General features: G+C 42.4%; 2 protein-coding genes across 6 annotated transcripts in view; one reads left to right on the top strand and one right to left on the bottom strand.

The window, feature by feature from the left end:
- Window positions 1-25,928, top strand: part of LUZP1 (leucine zipper protein 1) — a 126,082-nt gene that overhangs the window by 61,917 nt on the left and 38,237 nt on the right. For 3 of the 4 annotated variants that reach the window (XM_054571702.1, XM_054571701.1, XM_054571700.1), the window contains 2 exons: window positions 13,435-16,619; window positions 18,246-20,744. In XM_054571702.1, coding sequence (XP_054427677.1) covers window positions 13,554-16,619; window positions 18,246-18,401 — 3,222 coding nt within the window. In that variant the 5' untranslated portion in view covers window positions 13,435-13,553 and the 3' untranslated portion in view covers window positions 18,402-20,744. Of the gene's footprint in view, window positions 1-13,434; window positions 16,620-18,245; window positions 20,745-25,928 lie in introns of those variants that run through there. The other variant, XR_008528983.1, reaches the window with a different exon arrangement.
- The window catches only part of KDM1A (lysine demethylase 1A), a 59,280-nt gene continuing 56,718 nt past the window's right edge, over window positions 23,367-25,928 (bottom strand). Inside the window, exons 16-18 of one of the 2 annotated variants that reach the window (XM_054571704.1) lie at window positions 25,693-25,820; window positions 24,894-25,040; window positions 23,367-24,042 (exon numbers count right to left, since the gene is read on the bottom strand). In XM_054571704.1, coding sequence (XP_054427679.1) covers window positions 23,857-24,042; window positions 24,894-25,040; window positions 25,693-25,820 — 461 coding nt within the window. In that variant the 3' untranslated portion in view covers window positions 23,367-23,856. The remainder of the gene's footprint in view (window positions 24,043-24,893; window positions 25,041-25,692; window positions 25,821-25,928) is intronic. The other variant, XM_054571703.1, reaches the window with a different exon arrangement.

Below are 25,928 nucleotides of genomic sequence, written 5' to 3'. Positions count from 1 at the left end.
CTGTCCACACTCCAGCTTATCTGTTACCTGCTCGCTTTCCCCCTTCTGCCTCTCATGTCAGTCCTGCTGAATTACTTAAAGTTCCTCAGGTGCAACATTGTTTTGTTTGCTCCTTCCCCTCCACCTTTCCCTTTCCTTTTCCTTCTTCCCGCCCTCCTTTCCCCTGCCCCCTTCCTTACTGTAAATAATTATTTTATACCCTTTATGTACCAGATCCCAGTCAAAGTGTAAAACAGCTATAAACACAAGAAATCATGTTCCTGACATGGATCTGACATTCTAGTAAAGAGTTAGACAGAAACCCAATTCACAAGTATCAAGTGGTTAAATATGCTAAGAAGAAAAAAAATAAGTAGGATTATCTTCCCTTAGAGCTGTCCAAAGGTGAAATGAGTTGCCTTGGGAGGAATGAGTGTCCTTCTTGCCACTAGGAATGCTTGGATAGAAGTTGAATGACTATTTTCTAGATAACTTCTTCACTGAGTGGGAGGCTGAATTCAGATGCTCTCTAAATACTTCCAACCTGGAGGATCTCTACATGTTGGTTGGGCTCTTAACCCTGAGGTTTGCTTATCTAAAATACATGAATTTGTGATTCTGGGAAAGATCATATAAGCCCAGTAATTAAATAGAAATACTTAAGAGGTAGTGGTGAGATGTGGATGACAGTCCGGGGGGGGGGGGTGTGTGTGTGTGTGTTGAAGATTTTTATTTATTTTTAGAGAGAGAGGAAGGGAGGGAGAAAGAGGGAGAGAAACATGGATATGAGAGAGAGACATGATTGGTTGCCTCTCACACATGCTCAAACTGAAGGTCAAACCTGCAACCCAGGCCTGTGCTCTGACCAGGAATTGAACCAGTTAGCTACCTTTCACTTTGTGGAATGATGCCCAACCAACTGAACCACACTGGTCAGGGGAAGTGCCTAACGTTTTAAGACAGGTAATTAGAAATAGTCAGGAGAAAGCTGCTTAAAAATAGTTCTCCCATTTTTTTTTTTTTTAATTGGGTTGGACAAGAAGTCTGTCTAGGGCTTTTTTTTTGTATGCTGGCTCTAGTAGTGGTAGTCTTTAGCTTCACTTGAAACAATTTTGTTAGGTTGCATTGTGGCAGCTGTCATATCAGCGTGCATTTAAAAAAAGTCAAAATTAGTGAATTTTTATGCAGCCATTTTAATATTGAAGATGAAAGAAAACATGCAACATTTTTGGTGCGTTATGCTTCATTATTTCAAGAAAGGTAAAAATCCAACTGAAACTTAAGAAGATTTGTGCAGTATATGGAGAAGGTGCTGTGACTGACTGAACGTGTCAAAAGTGGTTTACGAAGTTTCTTGGTACTATTAACATTTTGGCCAAAGAATTCTTTGTTGTGGGGCAGTCTTATGCATTAGGAGATGTTTAGCAGCACCCCTGGCCTCTACCCACTAGAAGTCAATAGCAGGAGATAGCTGACATACTCAAAATATCCAGATCAGTAAAGTTATTGGTGAAAATAAAAAATGTGTCTTTTATTTTATGAAAAAAACAGTGGACATTTTGCCAACCCAGTAGATCAGGGTTTGGCAAACTGTGATCCACAGGCCCACTGCCTGTTTTTGTAAGTAAAGTATAATTGAATTATGGCATGTCATTTGCTTATATATTGTGTATGGCTGCTTCATGCTACAATGACAGAGTTGAGAAGTTGGGACAGAGACTTTAAGTCTTACAAAGCCTAAAACATTTACTAAAAAAACTACATTGTATATTTATATGAATACTATCAAACTTTAAGTTTACTGATCCCCTACTTTAAATGACTGTTTGGAACAGGAAGTGAATCATGGCAGCTGTGTTGGGGGATAGGGTAGGGCAAGTTTGGTAATGTTCTATTTCAGAGCTTCCTGGCCCACTACAAGAAGAGCTAGCCTCCAAAATGCTGCATAGGGCCACTTAAAACTGGGTTCAAGAACTTTGGCAGAAAGGAGCCCTGAATGAGAGACAGTTGGTGCTGTATCTTTCCAGTATGAACTGGAACTGAGCTAGACACTAGTGTGTGGGGTAGGGGGGGAGTTGGCGTAAAGGATGGGACTACCCTTCTTTTTACTTTTCTCTGATTTCTGAGGTTTACTATAAACAATTTCCTTCCCATACCCCACCCTCGGGCACAGTTAATGACTTCTGAGCAGTACAATGTGCTAACCAAAAACAGCAGGGTAAAAGAAGAGGGATCCAAGGGGTGGGTATTGTATTAGTTAAGATGGTCAGGTAGGCTTCTTTATTACTGTTTTATAATTGGTTCTATCTGTCTGATTCCTTAAAGGCAAGGGTTGGATCTTAAGGATCTCTCTCTAACACTTCGGAAAATGTTGGGTGTATCATAGGTGTTCCATAGATGTCTACTGAATAAACGAATTTTACCTGGCTAAACGTAATAGGGAACGTGGGAGGCACTTTTGTGGGTGGCCCTGGGGGAAAGAAAGTATTCTTTCTCTGGCTATACTTAGGGCCAAAAGGTCAGAGGTAAGTGACACTCTATGAGGCCTGTCCAAAAAAAAGTCCAACCATTGTTAATATAATGAGAACAGTTTGGCATCAGTGTATCCTGGCAGCCAAGGAGAGTGGACGGGAATGTGCATGTGGGAACAGTGATGACTCCACTGTGCTAGTCAGTCGGGGTGGTAGATACTGTTGAGTGAACATGTGTACTGTGTGGCCATCGCATTCAAAATGACTGAGTGAATAGAGTAGCGAGTCTGCATTTAATTTTGCATTAAGCTTGAATGTTTCTCTGTGGAAACTATTGGGATGACTCAGAAGGCCACAGCTGTGGGCACCTGGTGATTGGCAGCTTCATCATGACAACATTCCTGCTCATGCATCATGTCTTGTGCAGAGTTTTTTGGTGAAACATCAAATCATCTAGCTAACTCAGTCCCTCCAGAGCCCAGATTTGGCTCCCTGAGACTTCTGGCTTTTCCCAAAACTAAAGTCACCTTTGAAAGGGAAGAGATTTCAGACCATTGATGAGATTAAGGAAAATATGAAGGTGCAGCTGATGGCTATTGGGAGAACTATGTGAGGTCCCAAGGTGGCTACTTTGAAAGGGACTGAAGTGTCATTGTCCTGTGTACAATATTTCTTAAAATATCTTGTATCTTCTTCAATAAAAAATGTATCTTTCATATCACATGGCTGGATACCTTCTGGACAGACCTCATAAGCCCATTTTTGATCCATTTCCCTGTTTTCCCTGGGTAGAGGCTTGATCTTAGCCAGTTGCTATTTTTAGGAGGATTCTTCCTGGTGAAACTTACCTTAGATGTGCATAGGATTTTCAAAGTGCTTTGGCTGATTTTATTTTTTTGCTGTGAGGTAGATTGGATATTATTTTTTTTTCAGAGGAAGGAACTGATATATAGAGAAAGATCAGTGATAGGCCAAACAAGGTAGCATTCTTAAAAGAATATGGACTTTAGAACTAGATTCTCTGTGTGACCTTGGGCAAGTTCCAGGACCCTATCCCATGAGGCTATTGTGAAGGCTAAATAGAATAATAGTTATATCTACTGCTGTTTGTTGTGACTTATGTGCAAGACATTCTGCCAAGTGTTTTACATGCCTGGGGATTACCATACTGTCTTCATATGGATGAGAAAACCTCAGAGAACTAATTTGTTTAAGAAAAATACATGATGTATCTGGGATTCCTAGAGAAAGCATGTATATGAAAGTACTTAATATATTTCCTGTAGTATAATACCTTATTGTTAATGGTCTGTATATAATCAGAACTGCCCACTTTGTAAAAATGCTTGAGAGTTTGTAGAAAGATGACTTTACACAATGGGAAGACTTTTGGATAGAGAGTTATGAGACTAAGTTACTGGAGAAGTCACAGTGTTTACTTCTAAGTCTTAGTTCCTTAATTTTTAAAATAAAGAGATTGGGTCAAAATAGGTGGTTTTATTTTAAATAACAGCGATGGAACTGTTTCTTTACAGTCTTATTAGGGAAGCCCAATATGTTAAGAAGCTAAAATCACTAACTCCTATGCTGTATACCTGAAACTAATACACAATAATATTCAATATAAACTGTAATTGAAAAATAAAGTTTAAATTTTAAAAAGAGGCTAAAATCAGTTGCTTTGTTTAAGTGCAGTTTAGTTTACAAGCTCCACCTACTCAAACCTTCTCCCCTGCTCTCTTTACCGTAGATTATCTTTGAGGGGGTTTGCTGAGCCCAGTTTGAGGTTTTAGTCCATTCGGTAGTGGACTAAATGATTTTCGGGCTGTTTTGGCTATGAAATCCCATTCTAAGGAGTGGAAGATCTGGAGCTATTTTCTTCTCTAGCACTTGGTACAATAACTAGAAGTAGATAGCTACAGATAGTGGTGTTTTTTGTTTGTTTATGTCCCACTTCCATGGTGTAGACCTGAAAGCCAGACAGGGCATTGTCCAACAGGGGAAAGCACTGTGCCTGATATATTGTGCAAGTGGCAGAGGGCTTGGGACGAGATCCCTGAGAGCATTATCACAGGCCCTGCTCTCTGGTGCTGGCTGTACTGCTCTTGCCAATTGTTTTCTCCTTTGTAATCTGTGAGTAGCTTATTGACATTTTTATTTTCTGTTAATGGTTAGTGTCAAAGGGCTGACCAGCAGTCTGGTAATTAGGGGGCTCATTCAGCCATTCATTCATCAAATTTTAAGCATTACTTACATGCTAGGCTTCCTGCTGAGTACTGAGAATACAGTGGTGAATAAGAAACAAGCTAGAGAGACACATGAACAAATAAAACTTGAATACAGTGTGGCAAGTTCTGTGCTGGGATCAATACAGCAGACTTTGGGAGCAGAGAGGCCTGGGGTTTGGGGAAGGAGTTACTACAGAAGCTTCCAGGAGGTATTGTCTAAGGTGGGATTTGAAGAAAGAAGGAATTACCAGTCAAGCTGGTAAAGGCCCACAGGACAGAGTGCTGCAAGGCTTGTGGGCCTGCAAGAGAATAGACAAATGAGGAGTCTGTACATTAAGCTGAAGAGATAGACCGGATCATGAAGGACTTTACATGCCATGTTGGGGAGTTTGGACTCCGTTCCGAGAGCAACAAGAAATGTTAAAGGATTTTGAGCAGTGGTCTGTGATAACCCTTTTTCTTTATATTTCCAGTAAGTATTTGCTGTATATTTACTGGGTTTTCATTTCTTGTGATGTACTTGTTGATTCACATCAGTCTTGAACAGAATATGTACAGTTAACACTTAAAGCCAAAGGAGTAAAAAAGCAATATAATTCTTGGAGTCTCCTAATTGAGAATTATAATTTGAGATGGGGCTGAACTAACACTTTCCTCTCTGAAAAAGGAATTTTTAACACTTTCCTCTCTGAAAAAGGAATTTACAAAAACTGTAGTATAAATTAGTATAAATAAGATTTGTTGAGGGGAATGTTTCAGTTTGGGGTAAGCTGGTTTTGTTAAAAACAGCATTATTGAGATACAATTTATATATCATAAATTAGTTCATCTCTTTAAAGAGTACAATTTAATGGCCTTCTAGCATATTTATGAGGATAAGCTGTTTTACAGCTCTTGTAGGAGCATCACGTATCATTTGTCTTTCAGTAACTGCTGCCAGTGCAGACCCTTTGTACATACTCATTCAGTGTTAGTGTATGGCCTGTGCTTGGTTTAGTCCTCTGCCCCCTCCACCCTGTGTAGAAATTGATAATTTTTTCCCCTTCACTGTACCACTAGGCAAAAGTAAAAACAAAACAAAACAAAAACTTTTTGTATATGGCACTCACAATAGGAAAAATGGCTGGGATGAGGGAAAGGGTTTCTGTCTTATAAAAATATATAACTTGAGGATATTTTTCCTCTCCATTTTTGAGAATAAGGAAGCTTGTAGGCTGGGAAATGTAGAAGGGGAGACCAAAAGAAGCGAAGATGACAGGGAAATCTCTATGTAGGAACGCGGAGTGATGGAGAGGGAATTAACCAGGGAGAGGGCACCAGTGAGAGGCTAAGGGAAGGAGGCTCTGTCCAGGGCTTTGGTGTTTGAGTAGCGCACTGCCTCCATCTTGTGGCCCTAGGCCGAAAGTGCAATCGATGGAAGGGATCTTGGGTTCTGAGATAAGTGCCATTTGACATCTCCTCAAATTCCACTTAAGGTTGTTTCCCTGTTGCCTTGGGTTTTCTTATGGAATCATTGTTGAGGCAGTTTTTCTCTTACCAACGGTGGCAGTTTTCTCTTATGGCTTAAATTTCTAGTTTTAGATATAATCTTAGATTATTGATTGTAGATCTTTGTTCTTTTCTAATACATGCATTCAGTGCTATAAATTTGTCTCTAAACATTGTGTTTGCTATACCCCACAAACTTGTTGTATTTTCATTTTTACTCAGTTCAGAATATTTAAAAAATTTTTTTGATGTGTGTAGAAGTGTGTTGTTTAATCTTTAAGTATATTTGGGGGCTATCCAAGCTATTTTTCTGGTATTGATTTCTAGTTTATACTCTCAGACCACAATGGAGTTAAGAGTGTATGATTTCTGTTCTTTTCAGCTTGTTAAGGTGTGTTAAGACTGTAGTCTATGTTGGTAAATGTTCCATGTGAACTTGAAAAGAATGTATATTTTGCTGTTGTAGTAACCTATACATATCTTTTATAAACAGTTGATTGATGGTGTTTTTTGTTTTTTCCCTTCAAAAAGAGCATTTTAATAGCCTAAATACAGGTTATCACTGAGTTTTTGTTTAAGGTACAACAGCAGCATTGTTCAAATGTTAGTTGCAGTTCTTGGAAAAAATAAAAATTTTGAAGTAACGAAATATAGAAAATGTAGGGACCACATTTCATTATTTTGAGTACCATTGTTCTCTTGAAAAAAAATATTTCCACCTTTTAAAATCCCAGAGGTAAGAACCATTTCTGAGGGTGAAAAATATCCAATGCTATAACATAACTTCTGAATAGAAATGTGGGTGTGTGTGTGAGAGAGAGAAAAGCTTAGAGAGAAAAAAAGATTGATGGTGTTGAGTTTAACTGTGTTCTTAACTGCCTGCCAGATTGGTTCGTCCATTTATGATGGAAGGGTGTGGAACTTTCCAACTGTAGCAGTGGATTCATCAGTTTCTCCTTGCAGTTCTGTCAGTTTCCCCCTCACGTGTTTTGATGCTGTTTTAAGATGTATACATACAGGATGGGGCAAAAGAACGTTTAGTGTGGTTTATGTGGAAGATACAATAATTAATTAGTAAATAATACAAGAATAAACTCTGTGCTTTGTGTAGTCACAACTGTAAACCTACTTTTGCCCAGCTCTGTGTTAAGGACTGTTGTATCTTTTTGGAGAATTGACCCTTTTATGTAATGATCCTTGTTACCCCTTACAACTTTCCTTGCTCTGAAGCCTGCTGTCTGAAATTAAAGGAGCTACTCTCCAGCTTTCTTTTGTGTTAACATGGGACAGCTTTCTCCATTTCTTTACTTTTAACCTATATATCTATTAAAATTTAAAATGGGTTTTGGTAGACAACATATAGTTGGGTCTTAATTTTCGATCCACTCTGACAATCTGTCATTTAATTGATATGGACTATTGATGTTTAAAGTGATTATATAGTTAGATTAGTATATATCATACTTGTTGCTTGCTGTTTTATTTGTTGCCCTTGTTTTTTTTGTGTGTGTGTGTTCTATTGTTGGCTTTAGTGAGTTTAATTGAGCATGTTATCTAGTTCCATTTTCTCTCCTTTCTTAGTATATCAAACTTTTTTTCAGTGGTTGCCCTAGAGTTAGTTCAAGTACCTTGTAATAACAAAGTGATCTGATTTTTTTCTTCTATCCAGTGTATCCTTTGCTATTGTTTATTTCATGTATACAGGTACTATATCCATTAGCAACATTGTTACTATTATTATGAACAATTGATCTGTTAGATCAATTAAGAATATGAAAAATTAAAAATTTTATTTTACTCTCACTCATGCCTTGTCTAACACTCTCCCTTTATTTATGTGGCCTGAGTTTTTGACCTGTATCATTTCCCTTTCACTGAATAATTTAACATTTCTTTCAAGGAAGGCCCACTGGCAACAGATCTTCTCAGTTTTTGTCTGAGAAAGCATTTCTCATTCTGTTTTGCAGGATAGTTTTGCAGGGTACAGACTTCTAAATTGGTGTTTTTTCCTCAGCATTTTAAATATTTGATTTTGCTCTCTTCTTGCTTGCATGATCTCTGAGAAGTCACATGTAATTCTTACCTTTGCTCCTCTGTAGGTAAGGTATTGTGTCTTCTGGCTTCTTTCAAGATTTCTTTTTTCAGGGTTTTTTACACTTGATCTTAGCCAAAAGGCTGAGAAGTGATTTTTTTCAAGGTTTTTAATCTTGTTTCTGCAATGTGAATATGATATGACTAGGTGTTGGGGTTCTTTGTTTTTCTTTTGGCATTTATCTTTGTGTTCAAAGCTTTGTGGTTTGGTATCTGACATTCATTAATTTTGGGATATTCTGTCATTTTTTCTTCTCTTCCTTTCTTCTTCTGGTATTCCCATTACATAACACCTTTTGTAGTTGTCCCCCACTTCTTGGTTAGTGTGTTCCAATTTTTTCAGTCTTTTTTTCTTTGCTTTTCAGGCTTGGAAGTTTCTATTGACATATCCTCAAGCTTAGACATTCTTAACCCAGTTGCGTCTCATGTAGTAATGAGACAGAGGCATTCGTAATTTCTGTTAGTGTTTTTGATCTTTTACATTTCCATTTTATTCTTCCCTAGAATTTTCATTTATTACATTACCCATATGTTCTCACATGTTACCTACTTTTTCCATTGGAGTATTCAGCATATGTTCATAGTTGTTTTAATTTCTGTCCTGATAATTCCAACATCTCTGCTATGTCTGATGCTTTCTCTGTCTGGGTCTGTTGTCGAGTCTGGGTCTGATGCTTTCTCTGTCTCTTCAAACTGGTGTGTGTGTGTGTGTGTGTGTGTGTGTGTGTGTGTTTTCTTTTAGTATGCCTTGTAATTTTTTGTTGAAAGTCAGACATGACGTCTTAGGTAAAAAGAATGAGGTAAATAGGCTTTTAGTGATGTAGTGGTAAGGTGCAGGGTGAAGGAAATATTCTGCTGTTCTATGATTGAGTCTCAGTCTTTTAGTGAGCCTGAGCTTCTCTGTGACCTCAGTTCTCATATGGATCTAAGAGTTGTTGTTAATTTTCATTTTGTTCAGCTCTTTACTTATTTGGACAAAGTGATGACTTCTGAGCTGCTTACATGTTGGACCAGAAACTGGAAATCTGCCTCACTTTCCCTATCTATGCTTTTTACTTTTTTCCCTTGGTCTGTGAACTTCACAAGTGCTTCTTATTATCCAATCCTCATCCTCATGTACCCCACCCTGCCCCTTTAGGTGGTTCAGGATAGCTGGAGTGGGCTGGAGTCGGGTATTTCCCTTCTTCCACATGGAAGGTTGGCGGAAACTTCCCCCAGGTCAGTTAGGCTCTGATAAAACACATAGATTAGGCTCCCTCTTCTAGAAGTGTTTAGAAATGAAGTTCTTTTATTGAGTCGCAAGAAAGGCATTCCAGGGACCCACATATGGGAGGCTGTGGCATGGTAAGCTTTTATTGTAGAAGCAGAATCAAAGAACTGCTCCCTGGGTTCCATCTCTTTCCATCCTGTCTTGGAAAAAGTCCAGTTTTGTCTTCATCAAGCCCAGTACAAAGACCAAGGTCCAAAAGTTCTGTGTCATTAATTCAATCCAGTTCTGTGTTTGTCACCACCCAGCTAGCTTAGTCTGTGTTCCCAGCTGTGCTCTGGCTGGCTGTGTGCCCACACATATGAAGTCTGCCACAGGGCCCAGGCGGCTCTAGGGCCACATGGCTGCTATGGAGAGAAAACATGTGAGTGAGTGGGGCAAGGGTGTGTTAGGGAGAGAGAGGGAGCTCTTTGAGTTATATTATCTCAGGCTTAGGAAAGACCAGGTACTCCTTAAAACTAACCCAACATTCTAATCTTTCACAGGCTGGGTTGGGTCTTCCCTTTAACCTACCTATTTCCTAGATCTTCCAGGGTTCTGTGTCCTTTAACTAATCTGAGCCTTTTCCCAGGCTAGATACTGTCCCTTATGGTCTCCATCTTAGTTCCTAATGTGCATGCCTTACAAAAGTGCCTCCCTGTCTGTCCCTTTTACTTTTACCTGGCATGTGCCCAGCAGAAAAATTTCCCCTTGGTTTTTTTTATTCCTCCCTAGCATCGTCTGGGTGAATGGACCTGTTGTCCTCTGGGGAGATTGAAAAGTGGTCCTTCCACCTACAAAGGGAGACCAAGGGGTATTAAATCCCCTTGCTGTAATCCCCTGGGGTGTCTGTGAATGCTGCAACTTCCTGGTGAAGCAGGCTTATGCTCCCTAGTTCATTATGCTTAATAATGTCTGATTCCCTTTGCTCCCTTCCTTTATTAATATCTAGCTACTTACGTTAACAGAAGCATAAGGTGTTTTCTCTCATCTTTACTGTGAGAGCCTGTTACTGCTCCTCGAAGTACAGCTCACAGTGTGGTGCATCCCCTCTGAGACTGAGATCCCCTACTGAGAGTTTTTAACTCTTGAGCTTTCCACACTGAGCCTCCAGCAATTTGTCAGTTGCAGTTTAAGTTTTCTATGGTGGTACTAGTTCCTTTGGGGGTTTCTGCTGTGGAAATGGTGCTTTTCTGAATCCACTTGTCTAATTTTGGAGTGAAGTGGTTTTCTCTGTGACCTCAGTTCTCATATGGATCTAAGAGTTGTTGTTAATTTTCATTTTGTTCAGCTCTTTGTTTGGACAAAGTGATGACCTCTGAGCTGCTTACATGTTGGACCAGAAACTGGAAATTTGCCTCACTTTCTCTATCTATGCTTTTTACTTTTCTCCTGCCTTAAACTTTTTAGTTATTTTTTATTGTGGTAAAAAAAAATGCATAACAAAAAAAGTATCCTCTTAACCATTTTTGAGTGTACAGTTCTATAGTGTTAAGTATATATTCACATTATGCAACCAATTTTTTTATCTTGCAGAAATGAAACTCTGTGCTCATTAAATGACAAACCTCCATTTCCCCTTACCCCAGCAACCACCATTCCACATTGTTTCTCTGACTTTGACTATTCTAGGTACAACATGTAAGTGATATGCAGTTTTTGTCTTTTGTGACTGGATTCTTTCACTTAGCAAAATGTCATCAAGGTTCATCCATGTTGTAGCATGTGTCAGAATTTACTTCCTTTTTAATACAACAATATTTCATTGTATTAATGGATTCACATTTTGTGTATCCATTCATCCCCTTATAGACACTTACATTGCTTACACCTTTTTACTATTGCAAATAATGCTATGAACATAGGTGTGCAAATCTCTTTGAGATCCTGCTTTCAAGTTTTTTTGGTTATATACCAAGAGTGGAATCGCTGGCTCATGTAGTAATTCTATTTTTAATTTTTTGAGGGACTGCCATACTGTTTTCCATAGTGGTTGTGCCATTTTATTTTCTCACCAACAAACAGTCCACAAGGGTTCTAATTTCTCTATATCCTCACCAACATTTGTTTCTGTTTTTTGATAGTAGCCATCCTGGTGGGTGTGAGGTGGTTATCTCAATGTGGTTTTGATTTGCATTTCCTGAATGAGTAGTGATGTTGAACATCTTTTCATGTTTGTTGTCACTTGAATATCATCTTTGAAGAAATTTCTATTCAAGTTATTTACCCATTTAAAAATGAGGGGGTTTTTTTTGGTCGCTGTTAAATGATGTTACAATTCTTTATATATTGCTTATTAATGCCCTCTCAGTATATGATTATTCTTATTAACAAGGTCTAAAATTAGTTACAATAACTCTATCCTCTCTTCCCAAAGAATACAGTGTTTTACTTGAATTCTGATTTCTCTTGCTGACTTACATGTTGTTACAGTCCTGTGTTTTAGTTCCACTTTGATTTTATCCCGCCCAGTTGGTTTTTATTGTTTAACTGAGTCTGTGCTTGTTTGGGTTATTTGCTTACCATTCCTTCCATCTCCTGCTTTCCTCAAGTGATCAGTTTCTGTATTCTGAAGTACATTCAGAAAATAGGTCTTTCAGGGAGGGTCTGTTATCAACAAAATAGACATTTAGGTTTTTATATTCTTCTTGTTCTCATCTAGGCACAGATTTAATTTTGGTTGGGAACTTTGTTTTCTGAATATCAAGATCCATTCTATGTCTTTTAACAGCTCTTGAAAATTGTTAGCTAGTAGTTCTTCAAATACTGCCTCTCCTCTAGTCTGTCTATTCCTTTTGTACTACTTGATAAACTCAGCTTTGGACTTTTATATTTTCTCTATGTCTGTTAACCTCATTCACTTTTTCAATCTTTAATTCTGTGCTGCTTTTTGTAGTTTCCTTGTATATCTTCTTAACCACTATACCCTTCATTTTCATCTATTTGCTAATTTTCTTTACATTTGTAGCAATTTTATTTGGTTAATTTTAAAATCTCTTGATCTTTGTTGATACATCTTGTTATTGTCTCCTGTTTTATGACTTTAAATATTGGAATGTACTTACTTTATGATCTATAGCCTATCTTACTTTGGTTCTTATTGGTATAAACCTTTGTTTATAGCGAAAGAGTGGTCCTTACATTTTGTAGTTTGGAATTATAAGCTCAAATTCAGCGGGACTTTATCTGTATGACTTTTATGTAGTGTGAACTTGGTAGGGAATCCATTTCTAGACTATTTTTGTTTACCTCTGGTAGGTTTCCCAGGGATATTATCAGGCTAAGACCATTTTTGGGTTAGATTCTCAGTGAGAACAAGTCATCCTAGACCACTCAGGCAGTATAAATTTGGACTGTGAACTTAAAGTGAAGGCAGGCCCAAGTATTCTCTAGGCGTGCTGTCCTCCTTTTTTGCCTTAATAGAGCCCAGGTCCTGTTATCTTCCTATGTCAATAAGGTGATTTTTTTTTTCACTAGTCTACTTCTACCCAGAAGCTGTAGTTCTTAATAATCTTAAAATTGTTTATTGCCTTGCTACCAAGAGCTTTCCATACACTAGCTCAGAACAGTACTGGGGAGAGAGGTGGTAGGTAGGCATCATTATCCTTATTTTACAACTAAGTAAAACTGAGGCTGCTTACTTAATGATTTATAGAAAAGTTAATGACTCCCCTGAGATTATGCAGGTGACAAATGGCAAAGATTTTCTTAAAGCCCACTGTGTCTTTCTGCCGTGCTACCACTGGTGGCATTCTTCATTAGGCTGAGACTAGATATCAGCTCATTATCAGCCATAAAGAACTAGTCTTATCCTGCAGGTTTATCCAAATTCCTGCTATGTTTCAGGCACAAGAATTGCATACGGGAGCTGGGAGCTGACATGCAGATTTTTTATTTGCTGTTTGACATGCTGTATGCTTTCCTTCTGTAGAGTGATAATGGTCTCCAGCTGCCAAAGAAGGCTGTGGATGCCAAGAGAAAGGTAACCATTTCTCATCCCCTCGAGTGGAACTGGATGCCTCTAGGAGCCCACACTGGCTGGCAGTAAACATGGCCGAGTTTACAAACTACAAGGAAACTGCCTCCAGCCGCCACCTGCGATTTAAATTACAGAGTCTAAGCCGTCGCCTTGATGAGTTGGAAGAAGCCACAAAAAACCTCCAGAAAGCAGAGGATGAGCTCCTAGATCTCCAGGACAAGGTGATTCAGGCGGAAGGCAGCAACTCCAGCATGCTGGCTGAGATCGAAGTGCTGCGCCAGCGAGTGCTGAGAATCGAAGGCAAAGATGAGGAAATTAAGAGAGCAGAGGACCTGTGTCGGTTGATGAAGGAAAAACTTGAAGAGGAGGAAAGCCTTACCCGGGAGCTGAAATCTGAGATAGAGAGGCTTCAGAAACGAATGGCTGAACTGGAGAAGCTAGAGGAAGCCTTTAACAGGAGTAAGAATGACTGTACCCAACTTTGTTTGAGCCTGAATGAGGAGAGAAACCTGACAAAGAAAATCTCCTCTGAGCTGGAAATGCTCAGAGTCAAAGTGAAAGAACTGGAATCTTCTGAGGACCGCCTAGATAAAACTGAGCAGAGTTTAGTGTCAGAGTTAGAGAAGCTGAAATCATTAACTCTGAGCTTTGTAAGTGAGAGAAAATACTTGAGTGAAAAGGAGAAAGAAAATGAGAAACTAATAAAAGAACTCACTCAGAAACTGGAGCAGAACAAAAAAACGAACCGAGATTATACAAGGAATGCTTCTAATCTTCTGGAAAGGAATGACCTGCGGATTGAGGATGGTATCTCTTCCACACTGCCATCCAAAGAATCAAGAAGGAAGGGCACTCTGGACTATCTAAAGCAGGCAGAGAATGAAACAAGAAATAAATCTGAAAATGAAAAGAACCGAAATCAGGAAGACAATAAAGTCAAAGACCTTAACCAAGAGATTGAGAAACTTAAGACACAACTCAAACATTTTGAATCTTTGGAAGAAGAGCTTAAGAAAATGAGGGCCAAAAATAATGACCTTCAGGATAATTACGTAAGTGAACAAAATAAAAACAAACTCTTAGCCAGCCAGCTGGAGGAGATAAAGCTACAAATCAAGAAACAGAAAGAGTTAGAGAATGGGGAGATGGAAGGGGAAGATGCTTTCCTGTCCAGCAAGGGCAGGCATGAGAGGACTAAGTTTAGAGGCCATGGGGGTGAGACATCTGTGTCTAAGCACACATCTCGGGAACTGTCCCCTCAGCATAAGCGGGAAAGGCACCGAAACAGGGAGTTTGTTCTTAACAATGAAAACTATTCTCTGAGCAACAGGCAGGTTTCCTCTCCCAGTTTCACCAGTAGGAGGGCAGGCAAAGCTTCCAACACAGGGGCAGGTACCGATAGTGGGACCCAGGAGTCAAAGAGAACTGAAGATCGATTTGCATCTGGCTCCTCTCAGAGTGAAGGGAAGAAGTCCAGGGAGCAGCCATCGGTGCTTAGCCGCTATCCCCCAGCTGCTCAGGAACACAATAAAGTTTGGAAGGGTACTCACAAGCCAGGTACTGAGAGTGGGTTGAAGGGAAGAGTAGAGAAGACAACACGAACATTTAGCGATACCACCCATGGATCCATTCCCAATGACGTATTGGGTAGAGCTGACAAGGCTTCTGACACATCCACTGAGACCCTATTTGGCAAGAGGGGGCAGGTGCCTAGCAATGGAAGTCAAGTAACTCACACTGCAGATCCTGGCAGTTCTAAGGCCATTGGAGCTCTGGCCTCATCTCGAAGATCTTCCTCAGAAGGGCTCTCTAAGGGCAAAAAGGCTGCCAATGGCCCAGAGGCTGATACTAGTTCCCCAAATTCCAAGGTTCCACTTTTATCAAAGTATCCTTACAGCTCCAGAAGCCAAGAGAACATCCTTCAGGGTTTTTCAACCCCAAATAAAGAAGGAGTTGATCAACCCGTAGCAGTTGTGATGGAAGACAGCAGTCAGCATGAAGCACTGAGGTGTCGAGTCATCAAATCCAGTGTCAGAGAGAAGCCAGATTCAGATGATGATGTGGATATGATGTCTCTTGTTACTGCCAAATTGGTAAACACCACCATCACCCCAGAGCCGGAACACAAACAGCCCAACTCTAGGGAAAAGGCCAAATCCCGAGGGGGCCTTAGAACCTCCCTGTTTGAGAATGATAAAGATGTTGGGACAGAAAATGAGTCTGTGAAACCTGTCAGAGCCTCCACCAATGCCATGGAATTCCCAGAGGCCAATGGTGCTGGGGTAAAAAGTCAAAGGCCCTTCAGCCCCAGGGAGGCCTTGCGGTCTAGAGCCATCATCAAACCCGTCATTGTTGATAAAGATGTGAAAAAAATCATGGGAGGATCTGGAACCGAGGTCACCTTGGAGAAACAGAAATTTGCCTCCAAACCAGGGCCAAACAAAGTTACAAGCAGCATTACTATCTACCCCTCTGACAGCAGCAACAGCCCTAGAGCCACCACAGGTGAGGGCCTGCGGGAAAGGCACACAGCCACCAGCAACATCCAGGTTGGGCCACCAGAGCTCGCATCAGTTAGCAACCATGCCAACTCCCCCTTTGAGCTCTCCATTCACAAACATGACATCACCTTGCAGTTCACAGAAGCTGAAAGAATGGGAGATGGGCCCCTGAAGAACAGGCCTGAAACAGTGGTCTCTCGGAGCAGCATTATAATCAAGCCATCGGATCCTGTGGAAAGGAATAACCATGCACCCCCTGCAGAGACAATCAGGTGGAAAAGCCATAGTGCCGCTTCAGAGGTGAGCCCTTCAGATGCCAGGCATGTTACTGTGCGGAATGCCTGGAAGAGCAGGCGAGATTTGAACTCTTTGGAAGATCTCCCAACTCAAATAGTTAAAAATGTGGCATCTACCAGTGCCTACACTCAGCGGTCTTCCACAGACTATTCAGACCTTGATCAGCCCAGGTCGTACCTTTGTGAGCAGGGTACTCGAAGGGTAGGAAACCCAGGGGATGCCCCTGAGCTTTCTTCCAGAAGGACCCAAAGTAGCCTCACTGTGTCCGAGGTGCTTACTCGGCAGAATCGGGTAGGAGATGCTGTCACGGCTGCCGCCTGGAACCACTTGGCAGGCACGGTAAGTCCCACTTTCCCTCTCTCCCTCCACTGTCCCTTCCCACTTCCCTTTTCTCCTTTTCTTTCTCCTTTTCTTCCTCTGTCCTGGACTGTGTGACTCAGGATTATGGAGACCGAGGGGCTAGGAAACACTGTAGCTCTGAGAACTGTTGAAAATGAGGTTGGTTTGCACTTAAAGTACCTTAAAGAAGGTATTTGATAGAGGAGGAGGAATTTCCATAATCCTTTTCCCAATTTGCCTTCATGTACGAAGGCCTAATGAAATGGAAAGAGGGCCCGTTCTCTTGGTTTGCCAGAGTAGCCAAAGGGGCTCCCCCTCTGGCTCCACAGAGCGGCACCCCGAGGCACAAGCAGCAGCTGCGGGAGCTGGGAGTGCGAGGAGGAAGCCCAGCGCCCTTTCTGTAGAGCAGAAATGGGAGCCTGGGAAACGCGTTCTTGGCTGCCTCAGTTCAGACAGTGGGTCTTTCTTGCCAGCTGCTGGCATATAGAGTCTCCTTTTAGACTTTATGCCCAAGCATCCCACCAGGACCATTATATCTTATGTATTGGGCACCCATCAAGCCCATTATATCATCAGTCTGAGAGCCGGGCTGGCTCATGTAGCTCATTACAGCATAGATAAAACCAGAAGCTCCTCCTTATTTGAGGGTCAGGATAGCATCTGAAGGGGAAGCCTTTGGGAACATCTTTTAGATGTGGATCCAGCCTGTGATGATGACACTTTGGATCTAAACATTGTTCTCTTCTTTTAAAGGGCAGGTGACTATGTTCACTTGAAAAACCCTTAAGTCTTTGCAAGGTATTTAACACTTGACAAAGCACTCCCCCATCCACTAACCCCATTCAGTCTCTCCAGCAGCCCTATGGGCAGGTATTACCACCTTTTTTTAGATGTAGAAACTGAAGGTCAGACAAAAAGTGCCTTACCCAAGTGAATTACTGGAAGAACTAAGGTTTGAATCCAGGATTCCTTTCTCTAAATCCACTCTTCTTTGTGCCCTGCCACTTTTCTCACTCATACTTGTGTTCTTTGGGAGCACCGAAGCAAAACATTAAAAAGGCAGAAGTCTGGTCGCAGAGCAGCGGAGAGAAAGATGGATGTCAGTCTTCTGTAGTTTGGCTATCTGAGACATGATGAGGGGTGGGTATACGATATTTATAACATGGCATGTAAAAGGGAAGGCATGTGAGCTTTTTGGTGAGAAGCAGAAAAGAGCTATCCACCTTCCGTTTCAACATACTTCTTGCCTGCTCAACAAGGAAGTGGCTCTCACCCTGAGAAGTAGGCAGCTTGTATGTTCAGAACTGGAGTACCACTGGCTACTCTTTAGGGGTACTACTCCAGCTCCTAGCCCTGTACTTTGTTGGGCTTCTGTTCAGTTGTGAGCCCCCTAGTCTACCCTAGGAGCTCCTGGCAGATTAGAGTTTGTAATTCTACCCTGATTTACAAGAACTTTTATATTGGCCTGTCTTCAGGGCAAAACATATCTTTTCTTTATGCCATGGTCTGCCTGTGCTATATCTCCCTCTGCCAGGCTGGAGAGGACCACTGGGGGACAGAGTGAGGGTAGCTTTGTTACTTACTGTATCGTCCTCCCAAGCTCACTTTCGTCGTTTATTGGCACAGGAGGAAGATGATGACTGCACACTCGGTGTCCACAGGCGACTGCACAACTCCCTGGAGCGTTCTGAACTGCCTGTGAAGCAGGGGCTGTCAGAGCCTGGGCAAGTACAGGCCGAGGAACGGTTACGGCCAACCAGGCCCTGTGCTGAGGAAAACTGAGCCAGTTGGGCGAGGCCTGTCTTCTCCTCTGCTCCTGCTTCTCAGCTCTTCCACCTTCCCTTCCTATGAAGGATCCCAGGCCTTGGCTGGGAGACTGTGGTAGAGAGCCAGGCTGTGGCTCAGGTCATTTCTGCCAGTTGGCCAGAGGGGATCAGAAACTACAAGCTGGACAGTCACTCAGGCCCAGGCTTCCCTGATTGATGCATGAGACCTCTCTCCTTGTCCCTGTACTGTCCCCCAGGTAGAATGGGCCACTCTGGCCCCCAAATTAGGGAATGATAGAAACTCCTTATATCCCCACCACACAACAGTAGTCCCTTCCGTGTGGTTAATGTTCTGATTTCTGTCTCCTCACCACATCCAGTTTGCTCCTTGTCTGCCCTAGGGGCCTAAGTACCTACACTAAGACTGACCACAGCCATCAGTTCCATTCCGGGCTTCCATTCTTTTCCCCTTTGGAGTTCCTCAGACTTACTGAAGATGTCTGTGCTGCCTCTGAAGGATTATGGGACTACACCAAGTTGAAGCTTCTCTGACCCGGCCCCCTTGCTGACCATGCCCCCTTGCTAACAACTGTTTTCAGGGGGCAGAGTACACGGGTACCCGCCCACGTATTGGAATGACATCTCTCCCCCAACCCCAGCTCTCAGCTCACCTTCCGAAGGCACCTGGAAGTGCATAAACCTCACGCGTCTCCTTCCAGTAATGCTGCTGGCATTGCCTGCTCCTCTCCTGTGGCTGGAGACTTCATGCTTTGTTTTCATCTTCGGAATATTACCTGACTAAACTGGGCCTGACCCAGCATACTCTGCCTTCTAGGAAGCGCCCAGCAAAGGGGAAAGTGGACAGGAAGAAGCGCTTTCCCTTTAGTTACTCCACAAAGCAATAGTTCCATGAAAGGCATGGACTTTGTTCCTCCTCAGGCCCCCATGGAGGAGGTATTGCACTTTACCAAGCTGATGCATTCCTACAGAAGTGGGCCCATGATCTCTGCAAACCACGACTTCATGGGAGGAAAGGTAACAAATACCCATCAAGGGCCCCAGATCCATATGATTGAAAATGCAGCAAACTTTTCAGGAAGCCACAGAAGTAAAAATTGATTAGTTTACTTAATACCATTCACATGGGGGGGAGTTAAAAAGAAGAAATCTTAACACTTTTTCTGTAGCATTCTCTCAAGGAAGGGATCCCCTTCATAGTGAAAGAACATTGGAGTGGGAGTCAGGAAAGCTGGATTTTCTTCATGGTGTTGTACTTTGCCTCGGTGTCCCTATCTATAAAATAAGTTCTTTGAAGTGGATGAATTCTAAGGGTCCTAAATATGGCAGTCTAAGATTCTTGTTTCCATTATCCTACTGCAGGGGGAGGTGATTCCGCTTTTGGAAGGTGGCATCCAAATGGGTTTGGAGAATGTGTCCTTCCCACTGCCCTTGATTGCTTTTCTGAAGGGCCCTTTTTGTCATGAGTTTGAGCTTAGAGAAGCTCCCTTGGCCTCATTTTTTCAGTCTCTAAAATGAAGGGGTTAGATTAAATGGTCTCTGCGGCCCTTTTTGGCACCAATGCCTTGCCCACTGCCACACAGTGTCTCCTGGCTTGCACTTTCCATAATACAAGTTGGTGTGTCTCCTGTTCCTGTGCTTCTTGAGTCATTGTCTCTGCCTCCACTCAGCGTGGGAACCAGCGTTCATCCCACCCTTGTCTGCATCAGACTTGGCAGTCATGGAGGCTTGGGGAGCACCTACCTTACTTTCAAGGACAGGAATGTTTTGCTCGTATTTCCATTTTCTGGAGTTTTGCCAATCTAAGGGCATTGTCATGTGGCTTGCCTTTCCTTCACATTGCTGCCTCAGACGTTCAAACTTCAGATGCTGTTTTTAAAACCTCTTCCTACTGCTTCTCCTGGGTCAATGGCCAGAATCTAGCTTGTTCAAGGCTGCAGCCTCTCACTTAGCCTCCCTGCCATTGCTCACTGGTTGGCAACCCTGACAGTCCGAGGGACTAACCTCTTGGTGGTCGGCTGAGAACATAAAAGTCTGGCTTTCCTCTACTGGTGGAAGCAGAAGGGTGCCAAGCCATGCCTTCAAAGATCTCGCCAGTAATTCTCATCTTTGGGCATTGGAGCCCTGGATTCTGGTGCTGTAGCTCCTGGTGCCAAAGTCTGGAACTTTCTACATTTCAGCAGTATCAACCTCTGCCACTATCCATAATGCTCTGCAGAAGAGGGACATTGTGGTGCCCTTTTGCTGGGGCTGCTATCCTAAAATCTGAGTGCAATAGGGTTTGATTATAACAGTTATTTCAGGATAAATAGTTTCATCTGCATATCTTCTAGGACCGCTGTAAAATAGATTAAAAAAAAAAAATGTCCTCAGCATTGCAGAAAATACCATTTGTATAGCCTGTGAGGGTTGGAGGCTCAGTTAGCCTGGGCTTCAAGTGACTAACAAGGCTGGCTCTCCAATTCCAAAGTAGGAAGGCACGTTTCTGAAAAGCAACCTAGGTGAGACTGGACCTGGGCTTCACCATCAGGGGTCCTGGAAGAAACATGCAAATACAGGGGAGACCTGGTAGTGGAATAGTTATCTAATAAAGCCAAATATTCCCTGTCCCAGCCAATAAACCCACTTTTGTCAAGCCTTTTCTGCAGCTTGGCTCAAACTCTGAAAAATTTTGCTGCCAGGTGTAGGTTGTGCGAGGGTTCCTAGTGAGGTTAGGGAATCTGGCAACTCCAGGGCTGCTTGGTTCAAGGAAGTAGAGCTGGCTAAATGCCAGGAGTTGGTCTCTTTCACCTGTCTCTTACATTCTGGTACTAAAAACAACCCGGGAAAGCTGCAGGGGTGGTAGGCAAAAGGAAGCCTTGGCTGTTTTTGCTTTTGAGTGGCAATGAAACAGTGATAATGTGGGTTAAAGGGATTCACAGTGGGGCCAGGGACTCTAACCTTGGCCACAGGCAAGCTTGCACATAAATCATCCCTCTCTCATGGGGTGTGAGAGGGTCTGTACTTATCTTGGACTTCTCATCCTGGGGCAGTTTTAGTTCTTTATATACTCAGTGGGTTAGTGCCAAGTGCTACCACTTCCCAGTAAAGGCATAGGGACCCAGCCTCTGGTCCAGTCTCTAGGTGCCTTTGTTGGTGTGGTTTTACGTCATTGTTCAAGACTGCTTTGAAAGAGCTGCTTTTAGGGATTATCTTTTGAATACCCCGAGTGGGGAACAGGGTTCTCTTCAAAGCCTCACAACCAAGATCATAGGAAAGGGGCCCTATTTTCCTGCTGCTTCATGGCTCAGAACATGTACTGAATGGAATGTATTTTTAAGAGAATAAAGTCTATTTTTTTGTATTTTAAAGATTGGGAGGGCTGGGGAAGTAGCCCTCAAAAACTTAATACATTATAGGCCCCTTTTGCTAAGGGGCACCAGTATCTGTTGTTCCACACTTACTTGCTCAGGCAGGTGCTCGGGTCTCACCCCTGCCCCTTGGAGTCTAGGTGCAGCAGCTTCTACATTCCTGCTCCAGGCATGGGACCAAGGAGGCCGGAACTCTGTTGCTGGAAACCAGGGCAAAGCCATGAGCAGTGACTCAGGGCTCCTTGGGTGCATGTGTATAGTTGAAGCTGCCTGTCTGCATGTATCCTCTGGCTCTAATGCTGTCTGTTGGCTCTGCAGCACAATATGTAACCAATAAAGCTCCCTAGTTTCCATGTGCTCTGAGTGTGAGTCTGTAATGCCATTTTTGTGGATGTCATCTCTGCATACAACTTTCCTATGCACTGATACAGCTAGTGTATTTCACTGTAATTTAGTTAAAATTTTCAACCAACTGCTACTGCTATAAGGACTGGAAACATAGCTGAGGCTTAGTAAAGAACATGCCTAGAAGCCAAACTGAATTGGAGTTAGAATCATATAGCATATATTTTACTTAACATTTTATTTTTAGGCTTTGTTGTCACATACAAAACAATGGTCTCTCAAGCTGCCTATGCCATCTATTTTTAAAAACACTTAACCACTTGACCAAACACCTTAACGCCCCTTCCCTGACCCAAGCTAACAATATTAATGGCAGAGCTGGGCTCCAAAGTCCATATACTTGCCATTGTTAGGTCAGTTACAACACTTGCACTAATCTTGGTGTACAAAACTTCCCCACTGCTTGTCATTTCTAGACTAGGGGGAAAAGCTCTCTCCAGTTAGACCACCAATGTAAATAAAACCTCACTTTCCCTAAGCGAGGTTTTATGGGAAGAAGTGACTAATACAAGTAAAATCTGATTTCCAGAAGCAGATTACACATGTGCATTTAGTCCATTAAGATCCCTTGGGAAGCAACAGGCATACTGTTCCCTGCAAGTTTTTTCCTTATATGGCAAAAAGGACTTTGCAGATGTGATAAAGGATTTTGAAATGGAGATCTCAGCCTGAAATGAAATCACAAGTATCCTTGTAAGAGGGAGACAGAAGAGGATCTACAGGACACAAGGGGATGATGGAAGAAGAGCTTGGAGTGATGGGCTTTTAAGATGGAGGAAGGGGCCATAAGCCAAGGATACAAACAGCCACTAGAAGCTGAAGAAGGCAAGGGAATAGAATCTTCCCTCAGAGCCTGCTGGTAATTTGTTAGCAGCAGCAGCAATAAATTCATATACCAACAAAATTACCTAAACCCTTCACCTGCTTATTGTAGAATTTGCCAAAATTTGGACAGGAGAAAGTTAGCACATACTCATGGAGGAAATCTGGAGAATAAAGCCAGAATGTTCTGACAGGCTCATGCAAACTATTGTGTTTTATTCTGAGAATCCAAGAAAAAGTGTCCCAACATCTGTATGCTTGATGACCTGCAGCTTCACTCCTCTGGCACAGGGCCAACTCACAATCCCAATAGGGAAGTCTAGCCCCACAGACCAGGAAGCTCATTGCTTCTGTAGGAACCTGCTCAACTCTACCTTTTGATCCAACCAAACCACTTCCCCCCTTTATATAGACACCCTCCTTATGTAAACATGGATAAAACTGGCATCTCTAAAGGAGTAACACTGCTATCTTGTATACAACTCTAACCATAGGGCAAATGAAAAAAGATAAAAAGATACGACTGATTTTATATGAAGTTTATTCTCAAAATAATATTAAAAAAAAAAACACCCTACCACACACCATGGGACTAAGATGTTCTCTCAGTGCTTGTTTGCCTCAGTCTTTATGAAGAACACACATTTCCACATGAATGGGTAAGTGCCTCCCTCTCTAGCCCTAAGTCACTCAAGGCAGGCAACATCTGCCATCAACACCAGAGAAACCTCTCCTTGGCCACCTGGCCGTTATGGACTTCAGTTGATCGGGAACCCAGGTGTCAGGGCAAGTTTCTCAGGAATCTAGTATTGCTAGAACTTTGCTTACACAGCAAAAGACACATACATCGGCCTCTTCCCTTTGGATACATCTGTCTCATATGCTTGGGGACTGCTGTGCAGGGACACCTGGAGTGGCCTGGCGAGGCAGCGTGTACATGGCTCCCAAGAACTGGTCTGCAATCCTTCCTGCTTCTCGAAGCCCACTCAGCAGAGCACCATGGACTGTGGCTGGGTAGTTACGGATTGTATGTTCTCCAGCAAAGAAGAGTCTTGGAACTGGCTATTTCAGGGGGGAAAAAAAGAAATCAGCAGGTTGCAAACATACCTTTATTCTTCTGTTCAAATGGCCAAATTCCTCTTGGCCTTTGAAGCTGCCTCCCCCTACCTTCCACCCTTTCCATCATTTTACCAAAAAGGGCCTCTCTCATCAGTAGGCATTTTCTTAGAACTGACAGAAGTAGAAAGGGAGAATAAAACTCAGCCCAGCCTTAATTCTAGAGTGATGCTTCACTGCATCTGTTCTTACAACTTTAACTCTGGGGGATACCTAGTTCTAACTCTTTGCTTCATGTAGTACTGGGGCGGGGAGGTCCTTGACTACAGGGAACCACAGAGAACACAGCATGTGTTCTCACTCTGAAAGCTTTTGCCACAGCTCAGAGGAGGCCTTACTTACCACAGGGTCCTGAGGAACATTTACTACTCTTTGAGGTGGGCCAGGCCCACTCTAGGTAAGGGCCCAAGGTTCCTCAGGGGCATGCCCTGGAGGCCACTAGTGATTGGGACCTGCAACAATCCTATTAGCCATTGCAAAATGGGGGTTGGGGGGTGGGGAGAGGGTTAAAAGTTTGTTTTATAAGGACCAATATCTGAACAAGGAAAAAGAATTAACTGGTTTATACCCTGGATTCTAACATTTTGAACACAGACTGCTTAGATTTACAAAGCCAAAATGTGAGAAATCTGATACAGATGATACTGCCTCTTTCTTTTCCTCTGCTGTAGGTTATCTGAAAGGGTCCAAGGACAGAATGAGTAAATCTAAAACAATCAGTGGCATTTTTTACCCTGAGATCCTGGGGGAGTGGCCTCTTACCAAATAAGCCCAGGTATAGTTTGTTAGTTTCTCACCTGCGGGGCACCTGGAATTGAGGGGCCGGGAGTGATTGGCTGAGCCATTAAGTCATAGTCATTTCCAGATGATCCTGCAGCTACATAGGAATAAGAGCCCCGGGCCCAGGGATCGGCACGCCAGCGAGACACCACAGTTTCCTTAGGCTAAAGAAAAAATTGTGAGCAGCAGTTACTACTGGACACCAAAGACAAATCAGTAACCTCTGAAAGATGGAAAAGCCATCATGAGTGGGAATACAAGTGAGAGAGCTGAAGAGGCAACAGACATGAGAGTTAGGCAAATGGCGAATGCTGCTGCTTTAAAATATGCAACCCAAAATGCCTTCAGAATGCCAGGAAGCCTCCACGTTGTACTCTTGTCTGTGAATCCAGAGATCTACCTAGGACTTGACTTAAATTCACTTTTACAAATTCACATGAGGCATTAATAAGCCTCTTCTCAAAGTAATCATAAGGGTGTTTCACTAGGCCTAAAAATTAGAAAAAAGTATCAAGAGATTCTCTTAAGACTTCCCTGAAGGAGTCTGGCCACTTTCACTGAAAGGTGGGGTGGAGTGGGGTGGTGGTATGATTCTAAAAGCAGAGAAAACAGACAAGCAGACAAATGCAGCGAGTAACTCTCTGAATCCCACACTTACAGCATGAACTCCAAACATTAGCATTCATGTAAATCCATACACACTTCTCAATTCTGGCTGAAAATGTCCTGACCAAGTACTGTGCTGCAACTTAAGACAGTACGTCAAACCCTGCTTTAGTCCAAACCCCAGGTTCCCGCTTGCCCTCACCCACTTACCTGGGGCACTGCACTGCTACCAAAAATCCCTTTGAGAATGGCCAGGCATCGGCCTACAATCACATCATCACTTATGTTTTCCATGATGCCAGCAGCTTCTCCCGCCACTAGTGCCAATAGTATTGGAGCTAGGGAAACAAAAAGGACAATTCCAGGGTTTTCCTGCAGACTTCTATCAAGAACCTCCTTAGCAGGCCCCACATTATTCTTGGCGCTCTGAAATCTGATGACCAATA

This window comes from Pteronotus mesoamericanus, unplaced genomic scaffold (genome assembly GCF_021234165.1).
Source record: "Pteronotus mesoamericanus isolate MK-2021 breed Mesoamerican mustached bat unplaced genomic scaffold, CSHL_Meso_final contig_221, whole genome shotgun sequence".
Lineage (NCBI taxonomy): Eukaryota > Metazoa > Chordata > Mammalia > Chiroptera > Mormoopidae > Pteronotus > Pteronotus mesoamericanus.
The sequence above is the reverse complement of the archived record's forward strand: the minus strand, read 5'-3'. Positions and strand labels throughout refer to the sequence as shown.